The sequence below is a fragment of the Hoplias malabaricus genome, chromosome 17 (assembly GCF_029633855.1).
Source record: "Hoplias malabaricus isolate fHopMal1 chromosome 17, fHopMal1.hap1, whole genome shotgun sequence".
In the NCBI taxonomy this organism is placed as follows: Eukaryota; Metazoa; Chordata; class Actinopteri; order Characiformes; family Erythrinidae; genus Hoplias; species Hoplias malabaricus.
The window spans coordinates 1,163,461-1,184,140 of NC_089816.1; the positions used below are offsets into that span (position 1 = coordinate 1,163,461).

General features: G+C 38.3%; 1 protein-coding gene across 2 annotated transcripts in view; it reads left to right on the forward strand.

The window, feature by feature from the left end:
* The window catches only part of diaph2 (diaphanous-related formin 2), a 159,673-nt gene that overhangs the window by 81,338 nt on the left and 57,655 nt on the right, over positions 1–20,680 (forward strand). The window contains exons 4-5 of one of the 2 annotated variants that reach the window (XM_066649669.1): positions 8,775–8,867; positions 16,049–16,099. In XM_066649669.1, coding sequence (XP_066505766.1) covers positions 8,775–8,867; positions 16,049–16,099 — 144 coding nt within the window. The remainder of the gene's footprint in view (positions 1–8,774; positions 8,868–16,048; positions 16,100–20,680) is intronic. The other variant, XM_066649670.1, reaches the window with a different exon arrangement.

Consider the following 20,680-nt stretch of genomic DNA (forward strand, 5'->3'; position numbering starts at 1 on the left):
CATGGAACATGTAAGATTTGTTGATTTGTAGATCTGACCCATCTTCTGTTTGAATGAAGTCTAGAGCTATAAAAACAGACATTAAGACCTTAAAACGAATCCGGAAATGTACAGGGACCCAGTGAAGAGAGGCTAGGACAGATGTGATATGAGATACAATTATGAGACTTTTAGAATAATATATTACAGTTTCTGTGCATAATGCGCTTATTTAAAAACACTAAGTGAGGGATGTTTATCTTTTTGCTCCAGACCCTCCTGTACAGTTACAAAGTGCATTTCATTTTTATAGCACTCTCCTGAAATTACGGGTGAGGGAAGGGGTGGGTCTTTCTTACATAGTGTAGTTTCTGCAGTGCTGGGCCTGGCATAGCAGTATATTATTCATGTCAATGAAGCATCACAGTGTCTTTGAAGCTGTAATTCTAAATATACAACCTAGTGTTTCTTTATGTAAATGTATCAAGGGTAATGGATAATAATAATAATAATGTGTCTGCATGGGTTTCCTCCGGGTGACTATCTGTGAGGAGTGTGGTGTGTTCTCTCTGTGTCTGCGTGGGTTTCCTCTGGGTGCTCCGGTTTCCACCTACATTCCAAAAACACATGTTGGTAGGTGGATTGGCGTCTCAGAAGTGTCTATAAGTACGAGTGTGTGAGTGAATGTGAGAGTGTGTTTGTGTCGCCCACTGGCGCCCCCTCCAGGGTGTGTTCCTGCCTTGTGCAACAATGATTCCGGGTAGGCTCAGGACCCACTCTTTAGTAAGTTCTGAAACTCTAAATTAGGGCTTGACGATATAGCCAAAAAATTATATCTCAATCCCTATTTCTTAATTTTAGTCGATACAATACAACTCTGATATATTCAGAATTATTATCCAGCCCTACTTTCAGTATTAGACAAACAAACAGGTCACTGTTGCCCTCTCTTTGCGTTACATTTCATTATTAATGACTTTTAAGGTGTTTAAATCCTATTTAATAGCCACGTGTATTCTTATTTTAAAGTGATTCATAATTTAGAGGTTCACAGTTAGAATTTAAGAATCCTGCTGTAATATTAAAGATATATTAACACTGTTTATACATTTATTGAACAGTAACATACCTGTATAGTACCTTAATGTATTTCTGATAGTACAGAATGATGGATATTAGGTTCAGTCATGACCTCAGATAAGTGTTTAACTTTTTAAATATACATAACCCTAACCCAAGATAGTATTAAAGCACTTGCTGGTTAAGCACTTTTTCTTAGTTTTCTTAGTTTAATTAACATCGCATGGGTTATATTGCAAAACGAGTTTTGAAAGCATTAATATGTATACTAATACTGGTCCAAAATAATGGCCCAGTATTTCTACCTTTACGTAATGATTTGAGGCACTACATTCAGAAATGTATTTATAGTAATGCTCATTATTCAATGATCCCTTAGCAACAAAGAAACTTCTATGTATATTTTTTGTAAACACCTCTTAGGCCTAAATGTTGTACTCTACTTAAAAAAATAAACCATCACTAAAGCATGTCATTTGATTTTAAGCACGTGTTTGTACTGCACACTGATTGTAAAGTGTTAGCAAAATAAGATAAAACAAATTCAAATCATTATATATAATTCATGCAAATTTAAGTTTGAATTACAGTGAAGTGCCATTGATTATGAAGAAAATTCACTGAGGGCATCACCCCAGTGACAGTTTAATAGCCCCTTCTTTCTGAGTGTGGAGTTTATCACACACTACTTCGAAAGAATGTTGGTGTTTGAGGTGTCAGTATATCTCAGGACAGGGTCATAGAGAGGCTGAGCTGTAGTGAGAAAGAACACGACTAATAAAACTCCCAGCGAGACCCTCTTGGAGGAGTACGCTGACATTTAATTATTTCTACAATGTATGCACATACACACCTCCTCTCTCACTCCTCTTTTCCTCACCCCACTCCTCTCAATGAAACTAATATATCTTCTCAAGTCAAATCCATGAATATATTTAATATTTCTCATTATGAGATTGTTGTGAAAATAGTATAATAAGATTATTTATTTGTTTTCAATAAGATCAAGTGAAACAATTTTAATATTTTGGCAGATAATTTTGCATATTTTAAAGCAATTGTTGATCAATAAAGATATGTCATTAGGGGGCAGCCTTGGACTAAGCGTTAGAGGACCGGGATTGATTCTGGAAGGTTGCTGGTTCGATCCCCAGGACTGGAATGAAAATCCAAGACTGAAATTCCCTTGAGCAAGGCACTGAACCCCCAAAAGGTCCCCGGGTGCCAAGGATGGCTGCCTGGCACACTCTGGGTGTGTGTTCACAGCCCCTACTGCACTAGTGTTTGTGTTGACTGGCACAGATGGGTTAAATGCGGAAAACACATTTTGTTGTACAATGACAAATTATTGCACATTATTATTCAGTCATTCATTCATTATCTGTAACCATTATCCAGTTCAGGGTCACGGTGGATCTAAAGCCTACCAGGAATCATTGGGCGCAAGGCAGAAACACACCCTGGAGGGGGCGCCAGTCCTTCACAGGGCAACACACACACATTCACTCACACACTCACACCTACGGACACTTTTGAGTCGCCAATCCACCTACCAACGTGTGTTTTTGGACTGTGGGAGGAAACCGGAGCACCTGGAGAAAACCCACGCAGACACAGAGAGAACACACCACACTCCTCACAGACAGTCACCTGGAGGAAACCCACGCAGACACAGAGAGAACACACCACACTCCTCACAGACAGTCACCCGGAGGAAACCCACGCAGACACAGAGAGAACACACCACACTCCTCACAGACAGTCACCCGGAGGAAACCCACGCAGACACAGGGAGAACACACCACACGCCTCACAGACAGTCACCCTGAGGAAACCCACGCAGACACAGAGAGAACACACCACACTCCTCACAGACAGTCACCCGGAGGAAACCCACGCAGACACAGGGAGAACACACCACACTCCTCACAGACAGTCACCCGGAGGAAACCCACACAGACAAAGGGAGAATACTATCTGCAGCGCCACCATGCTGCCCAATGTGAAATTAGTCATATGATATATTAAGGTGCAACACATTATCTTCAGACATTCAAGGTTGCTTTTGCACTCCACTTCCTGTACATCTTCAGAGTCTCTTTGCATTGGAGGGGATAAGCTAATAACTCCTGTTCATGAATTAATTTGATGATTGAAATTTGTGAATACAATGTTATCCTCTAAATAATCTAATGTATGGTTGCAATTGCGACAAAATCTCATATCTCCCTTTTTGTCGTTGTTCGTCTCTTGGAATAATTTAAAAATACTGTTCACATTTAGTTAAAAGTTCCTGAAGATCAGAAGACTGCAGAACACCTTTTTTTATTAAATCAATAAACCAGGTTTAACTTGAAGCACAGACGAATCTTGCTCATTGTAAGGAGCTAAGACTGAACGATAAGTTATTTTCATTTTGAGTAATATTGGTCTTAAAATCACAATGAAATATTTTCCACAAATCATTCAGCCCCTGTGAAGAGCTGCCCAACTGCCTAACCTTGATATTTAAAACTACTAAGACCCTCACCCAGAGCTCTACCCTGTTCAATCTTCCTACCTTTGTCAAATCATTAACTGCTCGCCCACAGCTTCAGTTGCTCGGTTGCTCAGTCTTTTTGTCAGTTCCTCAGGTTTTAGCCCATCTTAACCCACTTCAGAGGCAATTTCCTGAAAGCGTCTTTTTCTCTAAAGACTGAGCAGAAGGGAAAGAAGGTGAGCATTTGTGTAAAACCCAGGACTACAATCTGCTATGTGCTAATTGGGAAATGCAAGAATGTTTGCCCTGGGTTTTATCAGCTCAAAATAAGGCGGAGAGAATAGTGGCAACAGGGCAGAGAAGCAAAATAGACTGTGCCCTGTCATCAGGAAACTTGGCCATGGGATTACAAGGCAAGACTTTTCAAATAATAACAAATTAGATTTTTAATCCTCAATTTTTTCTTCCTATTCTCTTAAGTTTGTTGGACTTGCTGAAAATAGCTCTGTTGTATAATTAAAATATTAAATATATGTAATAATTCATCTCCTTTGAGAGTGTTAAAAGAATGTTTTAATATTATTCTGCGTGTTTTTAGACAAATGTTTTGATCTGGAGAATGTGTTTTGATCCATAGTTGTTTTTTGTTTGCTTCTAGAATGATTTGTTGAAAGAAATCAGTGGAAACCTGTTCGCTGGATAAAATAATTTTCCAGAAATAAGAAATGGGTTGCAAATATTTTTTGTAGCTTGGTTTAATATCTGTAGATATACAGCGGTGTACTGGCCAGACTATAGATGGTTCACTTGTAAAGAGATGATTTTTTTCACTGCAAGAGTCGATGAGATTTGAGTGGTCCATTTTCTCGGGCAGTTTCTTAGGTAGAGGTCCAGTTAGTTCCCGCAGAAGCTCAGCCCAACAGGACATTGTTAATGAAACGGTTCCAGGTCACTCGGGAGCATGTTTCCCGTTTTAGTAAAGTTGCCTCGGTGAGTCTGAGACGTTGCTCTGAACTCAGTCCTGCTCATTACAGAAGATGAATTGGGCTCCAGTTAAAGAGAGAAAAAAGAGAGAAGCAGAACAAATTGATCAAAGTGTCAGGTGCCCCCTGTGATGCCCAGGTCTCAGAGAAGAAGGAAATGAAGAAGGAGCTGTCTGAAGTTTCCAGAGCCAGTGTTGCTTCTAATAAATGTTTACCTGCCCCCTAAACACCTAGCCTGCATGTGTGTGTGTGTGTGTGTGTTTATGAGTTGTGTTCCTGGTTGTGTTGGTTTTTTTCGGGCACTCTCACTTAAAACATCTAGGTTGGTCCTAATTTTGAAGCAGACACCAGTTGCTGAGGACATTGAGAAGTTCTGAACATCATACGCTGTTAGAAAGTAGCAATTATTTTACCACCAAAAACTAGCAAAATATACTCTTGGTTCTCTGTTTTAAAGCTTGTCCCAAAACGATCTTGAAAAGTCGCCCATATGGGGATAGCCTTTTATAAAATATTACAGTTTAATACAGAATCTCTAATACATCCAGGATGCTAATATCAGTACAATGACTTAAAAAAATCATAACATGAAGAAAAATAGGGAGAAACTTCTGGATTTCTTTGCGTGTTCATTTTGAAGCCAGTGAATGTTTAAGAATAGAAAAATGTGCTTCAACAAACCCAAGAGGTACCAGAGAAAATCCAAACACTACTCAAGATGAAGATACAACACTCCTCTAGTAAATATTTATCTGACCCTAAACATCTGGAGAGAGAGAGAGAGAGAGAGAGAGAGAGAGAGAATGTGTGTGTGTGTATGTATCTGACATTGAAAACTGTATACTGGTTTAAACCTGTGAGAAAGAGATGACATATCTGTGAGTAATCAGGGAGCTTTTTGAGATAAATCACTGCTTTGCTTTGTTCTGCTCTTTGCTCTGTTTTTGTTGTGAAATAGCTTCTTTAATTAGCTTGATTTAATCTATGCTACTTTTAGGAGCATCGGCTCCGGGAGAGATCCTTTGATTCCAGGTGACCTCTGGGAAGTGTTTCAGGAAAAAAGAAAGAAATTAAAATGTACTAAAAGAAAATTTGGGACTCTTGTCTGATGTCAAGTGCTTTCATATGCAAAGCATAATCTTTTAATCATATATATATATATCTACAGGGGTTAGACAGTGAAACTGAAACACACCTGTCATTGTAGTGTGGGAGGTGTCAGGGCTAAATTGGAGCAGCCTGGTGGACAATCTTCATTGACTCCACACTGCACCAGTAAGACCATGTGCATCCAATGGTTCAAACACTGTGTCCTGAAGGCGGTGCCGTGTATCAGGACGACAACGCACCAATACACACAGCAAGACTGGTGAAAGACTGGTTTGATGAACATGAAAGTGAAGTTGAACATCTCCCATGGCCTGCACAGTCACCAGATCTAAATATTATTGAGACACTTTGGGGTGTTTTGGAGGAGCGAGTCAGGAAACGTTTTCCTCCACCAGCATCACGTAGAGACCTGGCCACTATCCTGCAAGAACAATGGCTTCAAATCCCTCTGACCACTGTGCAGGACTTGTGTATGTCATTCCCAAGACCAACTGACGCTGTATCGGCCGCAAAAGGAGGCCCTACACCACACTAATAAATTACTGTGGTCTAAAACCAGGTGTTTCACTTTCATTGTCCAACCCCTGTATATATATATATATATATATATATATATAACCTTACACCTACAATAAGGTATAACATCCCTTATGACATCCCATTATTAATCCATAAATCCATAGATCATAATATGAATTATAATTAATAATTGGTCTCCCTTTTGCCGCTGTCATAGCTTCTATAGTGGTTATTACTCTTCTGGAAAGGCTTTATGCAAGTTTTTGGAGTGTGTCTGTGGGAATTTTACCCATTCAACCATAAAAGCATTTGTGAAGTCAGACACTGATATAGGGTGAGAGGGCCTATCTTACAATCTCCATTCTAGATCCTCCCAAAGGTGTTTGATGAGTTGCGTTCAGGGCTTTTTACAGACCAGTCAATTTCTGCCACACTAAACTCACCCAACCATTATGAACCTTGCTTTGTGCACTGGGGCACAAAAAAAAACCTTCCACAAACTGTTCCCAAATATATGAACACATGTCCACTGCTCAGGTGTCCAGCAGATAAAAGCTATCGTGGCATCCTATTACAGTACCACACTTGCATTCACTTCTTTAGAAATACCCAATCTAACCATTTTCCAGCTGCATTTCGTTTACAGAAATAAAAAGAAATTAATCTTGAAACAATCAGTGGAATGAGAGGCATTTATTAGATAAGATCTCTTAAAGGAAACGTTATAATATTCTCACTTCTAATCTCAAGAGAAGTGTGAGATACATTTACTCGTTTTAAAATGGTTTGTTTTTTAATTAATAAGAGTGTATTTTTGCAGTGTGGAAAGCAGATTTGCTGCTTCATGAGAAAAACAAATAACAAAGAACAAAATCGTACACTCTTGCAGTTCCAGTGTGTATGGAGTGTGCAGCGTGTGTGGCATTTCTTCAAATTAATTATGTAGCCGTGTCAACTTTTTCTCGCCGCCCTCTTTATAAATTCAATTTGCTGACTGTCATCTGCTTTGAATGCGTGAGAAAAAAAAACAAAAGATTGATTACCACGCTGGAATGTGCCGCCTAAAGCCACCGTCATCCACTTCTCTGTCATAAAACAGGCTCCAAAAGTCTTGGTACGCTTCAGAATAGCCGCTCCCTTGCATCGTACAAAGAATTGATGACCCTGTGTTTCGCTCTACAATAAGTCACCCTAATGATGCAGTTTAAAATAACGTCTCTGCCGGACCACTGTGATGAAGCAGGACCCTGGACTCATTAGTTTGGCCTATAGAGTAAAGATAGATGACCCAGATAAAGCACTAAAAATGTATTTTTGAACCTTATCGCTGACAGATGTTTTGTGTTCTCTGCGCCATATGTTCATATGAACATAATCTGCCCGTGTTCACAGAAGTCAGAAGAATTCATTAAGCATCAGCAAGTGGTTTGTTGTAATAAGTAACATGTCTCACATTAAACCAATAACAACATTCAATCTTAGTGGAATATTATTTCACAGAGATTTCTGCAACACTTTAAAGTCAGTGTACACTCATAAGTCTTTATGACACCTGCATAACTCTTTCATAGCTACTGTCATTATCCTATTTAAAAAGCTAATATTAACTGCAATAGTTTTTATAACACTGTCTAGGTTTAAATCGGCTTTTAAGGCAGCTGACACTTGTTGGAATGAGCCTTTATACTCTGTTATGTTCATGTTCGTCAGTTGTTTTGTGTTATGTATCATTATGAATGAATACTTCAGTGAAATTATATTAAAATTTCAAAAGGAAGTGGAGAAAAAAATGAAATGTTCCTTTAATTACAACATCCTCATAAAAATTAATATTAGGTGCAATAAAGAGGTTACGGTATACGTTTTACAGTGTAACATCCTCCTTTGGGTTTTCTCCTGAGACGTCTGTCCACTCAGTTACCGTTTGTTGTTTAAAGAGAACCTTACAGTCATCGACAGGACAATGAGACACAGCCTCAGCATTGAGCTGCTCTGCAGTAAATCACTGTTAAGAGCACTTAGCTCCAGTACAAACCACTGAGAAACATCTGCCAGTGTCCATCAGCCTAACATTTCATCCTCCTTTCATCCCCAGCATCTCCATCTTCTCCATCTTCTTTACAGAGCAAGTGCTTTCATCCTCCAGCTGCTCTTTAGCAATGCCTCCTCATTCTCAGCCTCAACTTTCCCATCTTCTCCACTTTCTACTCCTCCTCCTCCTGCACCTTCTCCATCTGCAGTGAAAGTGGAGGTGGATTCTTGCGGGTGCTTTTTGACATGGAAGGACTTTATGGCTATATTTTGTTGCTGTCTTTTTTCTTTTTCTTTTTTTTTGAGAAATGACTTGGGGGGTGTGTATTAGCACAAGTTTGTTACTGACATGGAAGGAACTTGTGGCTCTACCTTTTTTCTGATAAATGACTTTTTATTAAGTAAAATGTTAAAAGCTGAAGACAATTGTATTAACTCCATGGTTGATTACTGTTTTAGCAATGAATATTTTAGTAGTTTTTGGAAACATATTGGACCCCTTCCAACCAAAGTACCATCTCACAATTTTAATCCTTTCTTCCTTCTCTCTCTCTCTCTCTCTCTCTCTCTCTCTCTCTCTCTCTCTCTCACAGAAGGAGATGAGACGGGTGTGATGGACAGCCTGATGGAGGCACTGCAGTCAGGGGCAGCTTTCCGAGACAGAAGGAAACGAACCCCACGCACAGGTAAAACACACCTTTCACACAGATAAGAATCCTTAAGAGACAATAAGAGTTTTCAAACACACCTGAGAATGGAAAAAAAAGTGCATGCATGCATGCACACGCACACACACACACACACACACACACACACACACACACGCACACATATTATTTTTTTATATTTGCAGGAGTCATGTCCTCAAAACACGAACACACACCTCAAAGCGCTCCTCCTGATCTTCAGATGACACGAAATTTATTAGGATTTCTGGAACTTACTCCCTGTGTCATTTAAATCTAATACTAATAAATCTTTTTGGGTAAAGTTCTATACCATTATACTGTAGCACTTTATTGTAGTTACTGCTTCAAATGGAAATACATTCATTGCAAGAAATGAATGCATTTGGATTACATTAAAACTTATAATGTTGCTGTCTCCAAAAAAACAAAACAACAATTTTGTCGATATATCGATATTTTGTTGATTTTTGTTTACAACGATTTGAAAACAGCAGCTGTCCTTCACATTGTATGACATTTTCATGTTGAATGGAACATTAGAAATGCTTCAAAATGACTTCGAATAAAATCTTTTTACATGGATTTCCATTGAAATTTAAGAAGGTTTTTTTCGTCTCCTGTAAAGTTGCATCATTAGTGATACGTTTTTTTCTTGGACAGCGATGATATGCACAGTGATGTTTATATGATCATCTTATTACATTCCTTACCACTCATTCAGTCAGGTTTATAAAGCTTTCCAGATTAAGCATAAATTCAAATTTAAGGAACACTAAAGCAGTATCATTACATGTTTGATCTGAAAGTATATACATTTATACATAAGGAGCAAGTGAATTTAAACATACTCTGTGATCTTTTCTGCGTATTTCGTGATGCGTATATCAATAAATTCAAGTGTATTCAGTTATATATTTATTTATGGATGCTTCATGAACATGGTTTAGGGAGTAATAATAAATTAGATATGACCATCTTTAATAACACACCACCGTATTTGTTTCCTGAAAGATAGAAATACATGTTAATTAAACATTAATGGATATTTTAGAATAATCGTGTAATTTTAATGGAGTTTTTCTGGTTCTTTGTAAAACATGTAGATATAGTTACAGTAATACATCTGTTATACATTTTTTCTAAAGTATCTCCATTCACTCATCTGTATTTTTTCGGTATTACTCTTCTGTAGTCCAATATTGCGAAACCCTTCATTATATTTTACAACACACACACACACACACACACACACACAGAGCTCCTAGCACATTCATTGCTACACAGCCATTCATAAGCCACTGATTACAATAAAATTGGGTTGTAGGGATTGGGTCCACAGAGGACGGTTTAACATAATCTTAATGTTAACATATTCCGTCTTTGCCGTGATGAATTGTCTAGACGTGAAGAGGAGGGGGAGGGCCACCTGGCAGAGGTGCCATGTTGAATGAAAATGCCAAGGACAGCGAGACAAGTGTCTATACCCACTCCAGCTATTTCTGCTATAGTTGCGGTGGCCCCAAAACGTCATTCTAATTCCAAAGTCCTTGTCCATGCAGATTTACTGCTTGCAAACTCACCTGTGTCATCAGAAATTCCCCAAGGAGTTGTGTACAGAGATGGAGGAACAAAAGCCTCACACATATCATTAGGGGCTTCAGGAAACAGAGGGAAAGGAAAAATGTGCCAAAGTGTTTATTTATTCATCGGGCATCTTTAAAGGGAAACATCTCAGAAATGCAGAATACAATGAGCCACACACTGAGCCTTATCAGATGTGTTACGGTTGGATAGTGTAGTGCAGGGCGGCTCATTCCTGGTCCTGGGGATCTACCACCCTGGAGATATCCGATCCAACACAACATGCGCTAATATACAAATGCCCCTGAAGGCTTTCTTTACCTGTTTCAGGTGTGTTTGATTAGAGTTGGAGCTAAACTCTGCAGGGATTTAGATCTCCAGGAACAGGATTGAGCAGCACTGGTGTAGTGGATAACACTGCTTCACTCAACATGGCAAACTACTCCTTTGGGCAAGACTACTAAAGCAACATTAGACCACATATTTAACATCATTAACCCTCTGGGGTGGAAGAACGCGCCGACGCGTCAAATACGACCATTTGCGATGTTTCTATTAATATCTTAACGATAGCACAGCGCAGAAATACAGTTCAAACACTCCGTGAATGTGCAGAAACTACTCTTTCGATCGCATGTTATTGCAACTGTACACGATACTGTACATCCCGAGTTACCAGCCTATGTATAAGCTTTAGACACGCCTCCTCTGCCTCTCGCCGTGTCTCACTGGTGGATTCACTTGGTTTTAAGACTCTGATAAAACTATTTCAATCACCAACACAATTTATCCACACGAATAAAGGGATGTTTTCATAAGAAATATAAAAAGTATCTCTTCATAAAATGCTGTAGGTCACATGGGCCTCTCTTAATGAGAGAGCTGAGATTGTTCTGAACGTTTTGATATAAAACATATGGGTGATATACTTATAATACAAGTACTTTAAAGGTGCATTTCAGAAAGTTGAGAAAATGTCCTTAGACCCTGAAGGGTTAAAATTGTTAGTCACTCTGACAAGAGCGTCAAATATATGCAAATGCAAATCATAAATAGAATAGGTAGGAAAACCACATTACACCAGCGATAATAATTGGCCAATGTATGTTAAACTCGTTAAAATCTGTTTCTACAATGCATCATAATGTTTTCACAATCAGCATTTCTATAGTTACATTTTTAGTCAGGGTGTGATGTATGCATTAAACGTGTGATAAATGTGATCATTTAATAAAGCTTAATTAACCCTTCAGGGTCTAAGGACGTTTTCTCAATTTTCTGAAATTCGCCTTTAAAGCACTTGTATTGTAATATATCACCCACATGTTTTATATCAAAACGTTCAGAACAATCCCAGCTCTCTTGTTAAGAGAGGCCCATGTGACCTAGAGCAGTTTATGAAGAGATACTCTTTATATTTCTTATGAAAACATCCCTTTATTCGTGTGGATAAATTGTTTTGGTGATTAAATAGTTTTATCAGAGTCTTAAAACCAAGTGAATCCACCAGTGAGACACGGCGAGAGGCAGAGGAGGCGTGTCTAAAGCTTATACATGGGCTGGTAACTCGGGATGTACAGTATCGTGTACAGTCGCAATAACGTGATCGAAAGAGTAGTTTCTGCACATTAACAGTGTTTGATCTGTATTTCTGCGCTGTGCTATCGCTAAGATATTAATAGAAACATCGCGAATGGTCGTATTTGACGTGCCGGTGCGTTCTTCCACCCCAGAGGGTTAAATAGCAATTTAGGATTCATAGCAAGTGTCTTCTGATTTTCAAAGTCTCTGCTTATCCCAATTTAAAGTTATCCTATCATGAAATAAGAGATTTATATGAATCACATCTCATATTTAAAAACAAATCAGCATCACAAACAAAAGCCCATAAAATAAATATGGCCTTTGAAAAAAAGTTATAGGACAACAATTGTTATAGAAGGAAAGAAGCTTCCAAACTAAATTTTTGATTGTCACTGCTTTAAAAAAATTAATAGGAAGTGTAGAGGTGCTATGAATAACTTTGATTTGTGTTTGCAGGACATCGCCAGTTTCTTACACTGTTCTAGTGGGATTGTATTTGGTTGCTCTTCAAATCGTTTCCACACTTTGGTGAATATTGTGGGTTTCTTAGCCATTACTTTGTTGCCAGTGATTATCCAGTAATTCTCAGTCTGGCTCATATCGGGTCTGGGATTATCACCTTGTTAACAGCTTCAAGGGTGTGCTGTATGCATCGTCTGGCATAAAACGTGTTGACTTTTAGGAGGGAAGGAACTGCATGTTCCTGAAGAAAGTTCTGGTTAACACCAGCATTCACCTTTCGAAGTAACAGGCCCAAGTTCTTCTGAACAAAACACCCCCTAAACCATGAAACATCCCACACCATACCTAACGTAGGGTTCAGTTTATCTCCAGTTCAATGCCAAAAATCATGTCATCCATCTAAAATAACCTTGCCCTCATTATTAAAGTGGGATTTGGACCAATTCTCCTCCTTCCATATAACACGCTCCTCAGCAAAGTTTAGTCCAGACTTTTGATTTATTTTTTTTCTGCTGATGAGAGGCTTGGTTACAGTGGAGTGGGCTTTCATTTTGAATTCCCTCAGACGTTGTGACACCGTATGCTGAGACAGAACCTTGCCCATTGAATGCTGAATTGGCGAGCAATTTTAGCTTCACTGTTGAACTGAGTTCCCATCAAGGATCACCGTATCAGCCTGTTCTTTTATATATTTGTAGTTTTAAAGCTTCAATATTTTAGAAATCACAATCTTGGAATGACCAACTACTTTTGAAAGGAAAGGGTCAATCCGTCTGCCTTCAATTGAACGACCAACTGTCACAATTTTATTTTTATTTATTTGTTTGTTTTTTTCATTTTTGAGTGGCTCTCCATTTTTTTTAAATGAGAAAATTACATGTGGTGCCAGAACATATGGCTTGTCAGATAGTTGGAACAAACTTAGCACAAACTGCCTAATTAGCACCAGTGATTGTGGGGTATCACAAAGTGTTCTTTAATTCTGTTCTAAGAGATTTTTTTTCCAATTTAACATTTATTTGTTTATCAATATTGTGATATAGAATATTCTTAAATTATGATGTGATATTCACCTATACCACTTCTATTCCTATTACATATACATTTTTTATATTGGGTTGAGCAGTGACTTGTTGTTCTCTAATTGTGATCTTTATTGAAAGTGTAAATGCAAACATGTGCATATTTCTGCATTGTGTGCCACATCTGAGCTCTAATAGGAAACATGAATATAAAGGGAAAATATACTCTGGAATCTTTATTTATTTATGAAATAATGATAGTTGCCCAATATCTGTGCACCATGCATGCACCAATTGGACTCCTAACACTTCATTAACCAATATTTGTTGTGGTTGCTCTGGATAAAAGCAGCAGAGATGGACACACATTGTGAATATTACTATTAAACATGGGCAACCATGTTTACCTTTGACATGACAGACTGGGCTTCATTCCCAGCTCAGGCAGGTACACTAAACTATACCAAAGGCCTCTGAGCAAGTCTCCTAATTCTACATCTGTTATAGCCTTAGGCAAGGCAAGGCAAGTTTGTTTATATAGTACATTTCCTACATTGCGGTTTTAGAAGTGCTTTTACAGATAAGAAAAACCAAAGATATATCAAATTAAATTTAAAAACCATCTAGATGAATTTACATGAGTAAAACATGATTTTAAAACAGTATGTTTTAAGTAGAAAAGGAAAGTTCAAACTGTAAGTTGGCTTCAAAAATAATGTAAAATCTTTTGAACTGTAAAAGTAAAGATGTTAAATCCACGGTTTCCTTAAATCCACTGCATTATTAAAACAATACATTTTAAAGAAAGAAAATCAAATTTTATTTAGAATAAAAAGTGGACTAACAGACTATATGCTGGTCCTACATCATTAAGACATTTATACTGACCGATCACTGGTCCATCTTTCTTTCCACTTTGTTAAACACCTACCTTGTCCATCCACCTTAGAGATGTAAGTCAGAAAGAATATGAGCTGCTGTGTGTGATCCATTCATAACAACGCAACACACACTAACAGCAGCACTGAGAATTATTCACCCCCACCACCTGCTCCTGTGGTGGTCCTCTCGGGGTTCTGACCATTGAACAACAGGGTGAGATGGAAATGAAAAAGTATGCAGAGAAACAGATGGACTACAGTCTGTAATTGTAGAACTACAAAGTGTTCCTGTATGGTCAGCGGAGCTGATAAAATACACAGTGAATGTAGATAAGATGTAGGTGTTCCTAATCCAGTGATCGATCAGTGTATACACCAGTAATCTTAGAAAATAGCTTTGTGTGGTGATCAGGCTCCTAAAAGATTCTAGGAGATTGTAACCATTCCGGCAGCGCATGTGCTCTGGAACCCAAAGAGGCCTTTTGTAACTTGTTAGACAACAGGAACTTCCCTGATTCTGTGTCTGTAGCGAAACTGTCTGTCCTGTAAAAAGTGCAAAAGAAACTAGAAGAAATGTCTCCGTAATGCGCCTTACTGATCTATAAAACAAGCTCAGACACTGCAGCTCCAAAAGCTCTGAAAATATAGAATCATATGAAAGATAGCAGAGTTAAGCAGAGAAGAGTCTGAACGACAAGGAAGCAGGAATCTCAGCTGTACAAAGCCCAGGATAAGTCCCTCTGCCAAATGCCAGAAATGTAAAGGTATTACATACAACACTAATGCCCTCCACACAGCAGACTGGGGTTCACTTCCCAGCTCAGGTAAGAACACTGTACTACACCCATAAGAGTCCCCTGCACAAGTCCCCTAATGCTGCATTCGCCTACATCTCTATCAAGATTAACGAAAATGTATGTCCCTCTGGATTAAATGCAAATGTAAGTATGTTGTTGTACATCGGTGTGTATTTCACCGGTGTGTCTGTTACCTGAGCTCCTTCTCTCCACAAACTTCTCTCCATGATCCCTGCTGCCAGCTCAGAGCTCTAATAAGAGGCTTGAATAAGTAAAGTGTCATGCCATATCAAACCTGTCTTCCTCTCGGCGAGCCATATCAAACCTGTCTTCCTCTCACCGAGCCATATCAAACCTGTCTTCCTCTCGCTGAGACTCTGAGAGAGCCTCAGCACTGGCCCTGACAGAGAGTCCGCTGGGGAGAGAATGCCATTCCCGGCTCACCTCTCATCCCTTGCACTCTGGGCCCTCACCTCCTGACGCCTGTCTCACCGAGACTGACAGAGAGAGAGAGAGAGAGAGAGAGAGAGAGAGAGAGAGAGAGAGAGGGAGAGGAGTCAGGGGAAAAGAGAGTTTGGACCAGACTTTTCTCGCTCATACTGTCTTGTGTTCTTTTATATGCCTTTTCTTCTTTCTCTTCTCTCTCTCTCTCTTTTTCCCCTTCTGTCACCCTCTCATGTGTGTGGGCTGAAGTTTGACAACACTGAGAGTTTTTCGGAGTGGGTAATTGGTTGCGAAGGAACTCCTGAAATACCTTATGTTTGACGTGCCTCTCTCTCTCTCTCTCTCTCTCTCTGTCTCTGTCTCTCTCTCTCTGTCTCACTCTGTCCACATCTTCGTCGATCTTGCAGGTGATCAAAGTCCCTCCAGTGCAGCCCCTCGGTGGCCGGGTGCTAATCATGGTAAAACAATGGAATCAAGCTGTGTTTTGTGATTTATTTTCCCCTGTGTGTACGTGTTAGCCACTCTATTATTTACTATTGAATAGGAAATCACCCACTCTCCATTCTTTGATTTGACTTATAACTGTGGAACAGTGGAAAGTAACATTGTCTGATTTCATAAATCTGGACTTAATTTGCAATTCCAAGTGAGATCTAACCTATCCAGGCTCCTGACATATGCTGTATATGTTTTGTTTAGAGAGATTCAGCAGTGTGGTACACAATGTGGTGTAAACAGAACAGACCTGTGTTCGTGCTGGAAATGAACTTTTGTAAAGCTTCAACTAAAAGATTATGTTTACAATATTTAACACTTTAAAAAATAAATGAATAATTATAAGCATTAAGCAGAAAATGATACGTATATATCTTAACATCATGTTCCGTTTTAGACTAATTAAAAAAAGAAATGATGTGGAACGCACGATTAAATGCTAATTTTTAACTATTTTCAACACTTGACAATTAAATAACTTAGATTTGCATTTCACCTCCCCTCAAAATGTTCATTTCAAACACACAAGTCAAAGAATAGACTCTTTGGGAATCCGCTCCCCATATCGTTCTTCTGATACTCAAACGAGGCAGAGTTAAACGCAGTGATTTATAATGAGATATGTTTTTTTGTAATTGAAACAAGCACAGCACTTCACAGACTGTATCCTTTTCTGTGAACTCTGTTGTTTGTGGTAATTTTTAGTGTCTAGTGTTAGTCTGTCCTCACACTGTAAATCAGCAGCTCTTTTGAAATGGGAGAGAAGTGTAGCACAGTTGATTCTGTGCCAAGAGCCAAAATCAGACAGCAAATTGTTTCCTGTTTTCCAAAGGGAAAATATTTTTCTTTTTTACCACTTTGAGAAATCTGAATTTTAAGACTGACTGTTGTTTCAACTTTTCCCATTAAATTATTTTAAGTGAAAAACGAGTGGCAAAAACGTACACAAACCTCTGCCCCTGACTACCTCCGAAACCTCACCTTGCTCTCCTGGCTGTTATACTCACTATATTCCCTGAAAATTACCCAGAGCTGGTTCACAAGCTAAGGAAATCTGTGTGTGCTTCCAATTTGATTTGTTTAGCAATCGCTGATTTAAACAGTGAACTGAAACATAATATGCTTGCAATATGGCTTTAGTTTTCAGTTTGTGGATATCTGCTCGTCTAAATTTTCTTCTAAAACCAAAGGTAGTAGAGAAGGAGTTAGACACTGGAGCAATGGTGTTAACATATTGTGGCATTGAGGCCCAGAAATATGCGAGGAGATACTGATGTTGAATAAGTAGTTCTAGATCCCAAATTACCCCAAATTTATGGAATGGCCAGAGTAACACAGGACTTTAAATGCCAGTATATGTACATTTAAGACATTGTTTGTTTTAAACGACAGAAGTCCTGTCTTTAAAGGGACAAAGTAATGCAGATCTGATCAGAGTGTTTTGATGTGCCTTATCCAGTAAAATCAGCTTATTAAAAAAAAAATATATATATATATAGTGTGTGTGTTTAATTAGTTTTACATCATTGTATCCACTGAAAATGTCCCATTCCATTGGAATTTGCTCATCAGCCAATGGAAAAGGCCTATTTCAAATACTTCCTGTACACCCTGTATTCATAGGACCAAAATGTATAATGTAATAAAGTAGCCTGAATGTGTCAAAGACTCTGTAAGAGGCCTGTTTTAAATATAGCCACTCCCATGTGTGGGATCCACTCTATTGAGGATAAACTGGTTCATTCAGGGACTACAAAGCAATTTGATTCTTCATCGTGTTTGAGTTGAAGAATGTGAAAATAACAAATAATTCCTTTATAAGTAATTATAATGCTACTTTTTATGGTAAATACTTTGACCGATTGATGCTTTAAAAAGCAACATGTCTAAAACAGGAGAATAATCTAGAGAAATTCTTACAACAGATGAATTAGATATATTGACATGATTTAGGATGAGACATACTTTTTGTGCGGTAGAAAGGTCTTAGGTCTGTTTTTCTCCAGAGTTTTCGGTGTGATTTCTTCAGCAAGTGACCAGCAAATTTCCAAACTTCACTTTTCCACCAAGATGGAGCATGGCAGCATGTCCAAACCTTTGAGAAAGTGTCCGCTCTTCACGGCCGCTGTCTTCACCCATCTGTGGATGGTTATTCATTCCCTTATTTATTTATTTTCCCTGCGATTTCCCTTCTTCTTTCTCTGTGGCTTGGCATTATGCGAGAGAGAATGTCAACCCATGCACAACAGCACAAAAATACTCGTCTTTTTTTAATGGATTCTAGCCTCCCTGTGCCCTGGCCTACTTTGGAACAACTGTGACAGAGCTCCTCTCTGTATGAGGGGTCTCTTTATTATTGGCATTATTATTATTATTATTATTATTAAAATTATATATATATCTATTTGTCATACACCTGTTGTGCTGCATGCCTGCTTCTGTGACATAAACAAAGAATGTGTAGGAAATTTAGTACTGGTTATGGATTGTATAAGCATGTCTACACTCCCCGCACTACACAGTCACTGCTTGTGTGTTGCATTGTTCTTTGTTGGCATTTGTGGAATATGAAAGTCACTGCCGGAGCAGTCCAAGAAGCTGTGAGGCAAAAAAGGATTGTCTGGTTTTCTGAATACATTTTTGAAACTGTGTTGAACATGCTTTCTCTGAAAATGTAAAGACTGTACACACACATTTAAGCATTATAACAAAGCTGTTTATAAATGAAACCTGTATTTTCATCAGATGAAAACTAACCGTCATCTAAACTGCACATTGCTCTTTTTTTTTTTAAATATAACATTAGAAACATCTAAACCAGCAGCACTGTTTACCAAAAAAATAGCTTTTTTAGAGCATAGCAACATAAATTAATGTAAGAGATGTTTAAAATTGTGAAGAATTATAGACTTTGTTGTTTTCCCAATGTTTAACTGCTCAAAATGATAATACAACCATATTATACAATTGAAAATACATTTAAATATTTATAATGTAAACTAAATGGCTGCCCCCCCCCCAAAAAAAAAAAGGACAAGAAGATTCTTAAATGGTAGAGTGAACATCAGATTGAACACTCTCTCCTTGTTAAGATAATCTTCATGATGTTCATGAGCACAGATGATGTTGGTTCCTAAATAGTATTAGGAATAAAAGCAAGGAGTTGGCAAGTGGTGCAATGGACGAGCTGCTAATTTTCTGTTTATGAGGCCTTTGTCTTTTTAAATTGTTTTTGAAGAGATCTGATATTCTGGCCTTTTAGAAAACACATTAAAGGTGTTGAAGTTCTTCTATGGTGAAGATATCGGGCCTCATTTGTCTTCACTGAGAGTATTTTAAAATGATTAACAGAGTCTGTTTTGGCTAAAAATGGTGCTCCAGTGAACAATGGAAGTGAAATAGCAAACACCTTCAAAGTTGAGGAGCTATGTGAGCGTTCACTGATGTTTTTGATAGTGGATGCAAGTCTTGTCACCTTCATATGTGTTATTTTCATAGTTTCATCAAAAAAACACATTAAACCATGGGATATGAAGGTGAAAGCACAAGTAACAGATATTTTAACATGCAATTTTAAAATGTAGTAATTAGAATGATTCCTAGACCATTTTTGCTTGTTTTGAGTAATTCCACTGACAGTTATTAAAATCTAAAGTTCCTGGCCATTCAGAGAGCCTCTGTTTGACATTGAGACAGTATAGGCCTGTCTTTCTTCCATTAAAACTGAGATGCAGTGATATAATGCTTGTCGGAGTTATGGGATTTGAGCCCAACTGTCTGATCTGTCCGACTCTGGCGGTTAATTCGTCCAGGCAGAGTGGGCCCTGTATGTTTAATGAAGATTAAATTACCTATTTTCACTCATGAAATTTTAACGGTAGAAAGGGAATGAATCTATGAAGAAGCGAATGAGAGAGGAGCAGAGGAGCATGATGGTGTTCTGGACAGAGATTAATTTTTTTCTTCTTTCTCCCTTTCTCTAGCTCTTTGTGTCTCTATTCATTCGTTATGTCATGTTATAAATGATCGGTCTATAATTTGTTTCTTACCTCTTTGGTATCATGCTTTTGAAGATCAGATTTGAGGCTTTGTTTTAACTCCTTTATACTGCAGAATTACTTCTTAATAAGTGACATCATAGTGAATTTAGTGCATGTATTTGGCATTTCTCTTATTTCTAGGTGATTCCTTCCAATGATTCTACCTGGAATCATTGGGCGCAAGGCGGGAAAAAACCCTGGAGGGGGTGCCAGTCCTTCACAGGGCAACACACACACACACACACACACACACACACACATTCATTCTTCTAGATGATTTATGTTTGTTTTCAGTCATTATCTATTGACATTGTTCAGTTCTGTGCAATCAGCTGATACGGATGATTTTAAGATTAGATTAAAGCTCGTATATTGTTCTTCAATTAATTGATGATGAACATGGTGTCCCATAACAATTTGACCTTTGTCATACAGACATTCTTTTACTTTTTTCTCTCTCTCTCTCTCTCTCTCTCTCTCTCTCTCTCTCTCTCTCTCTCGTAG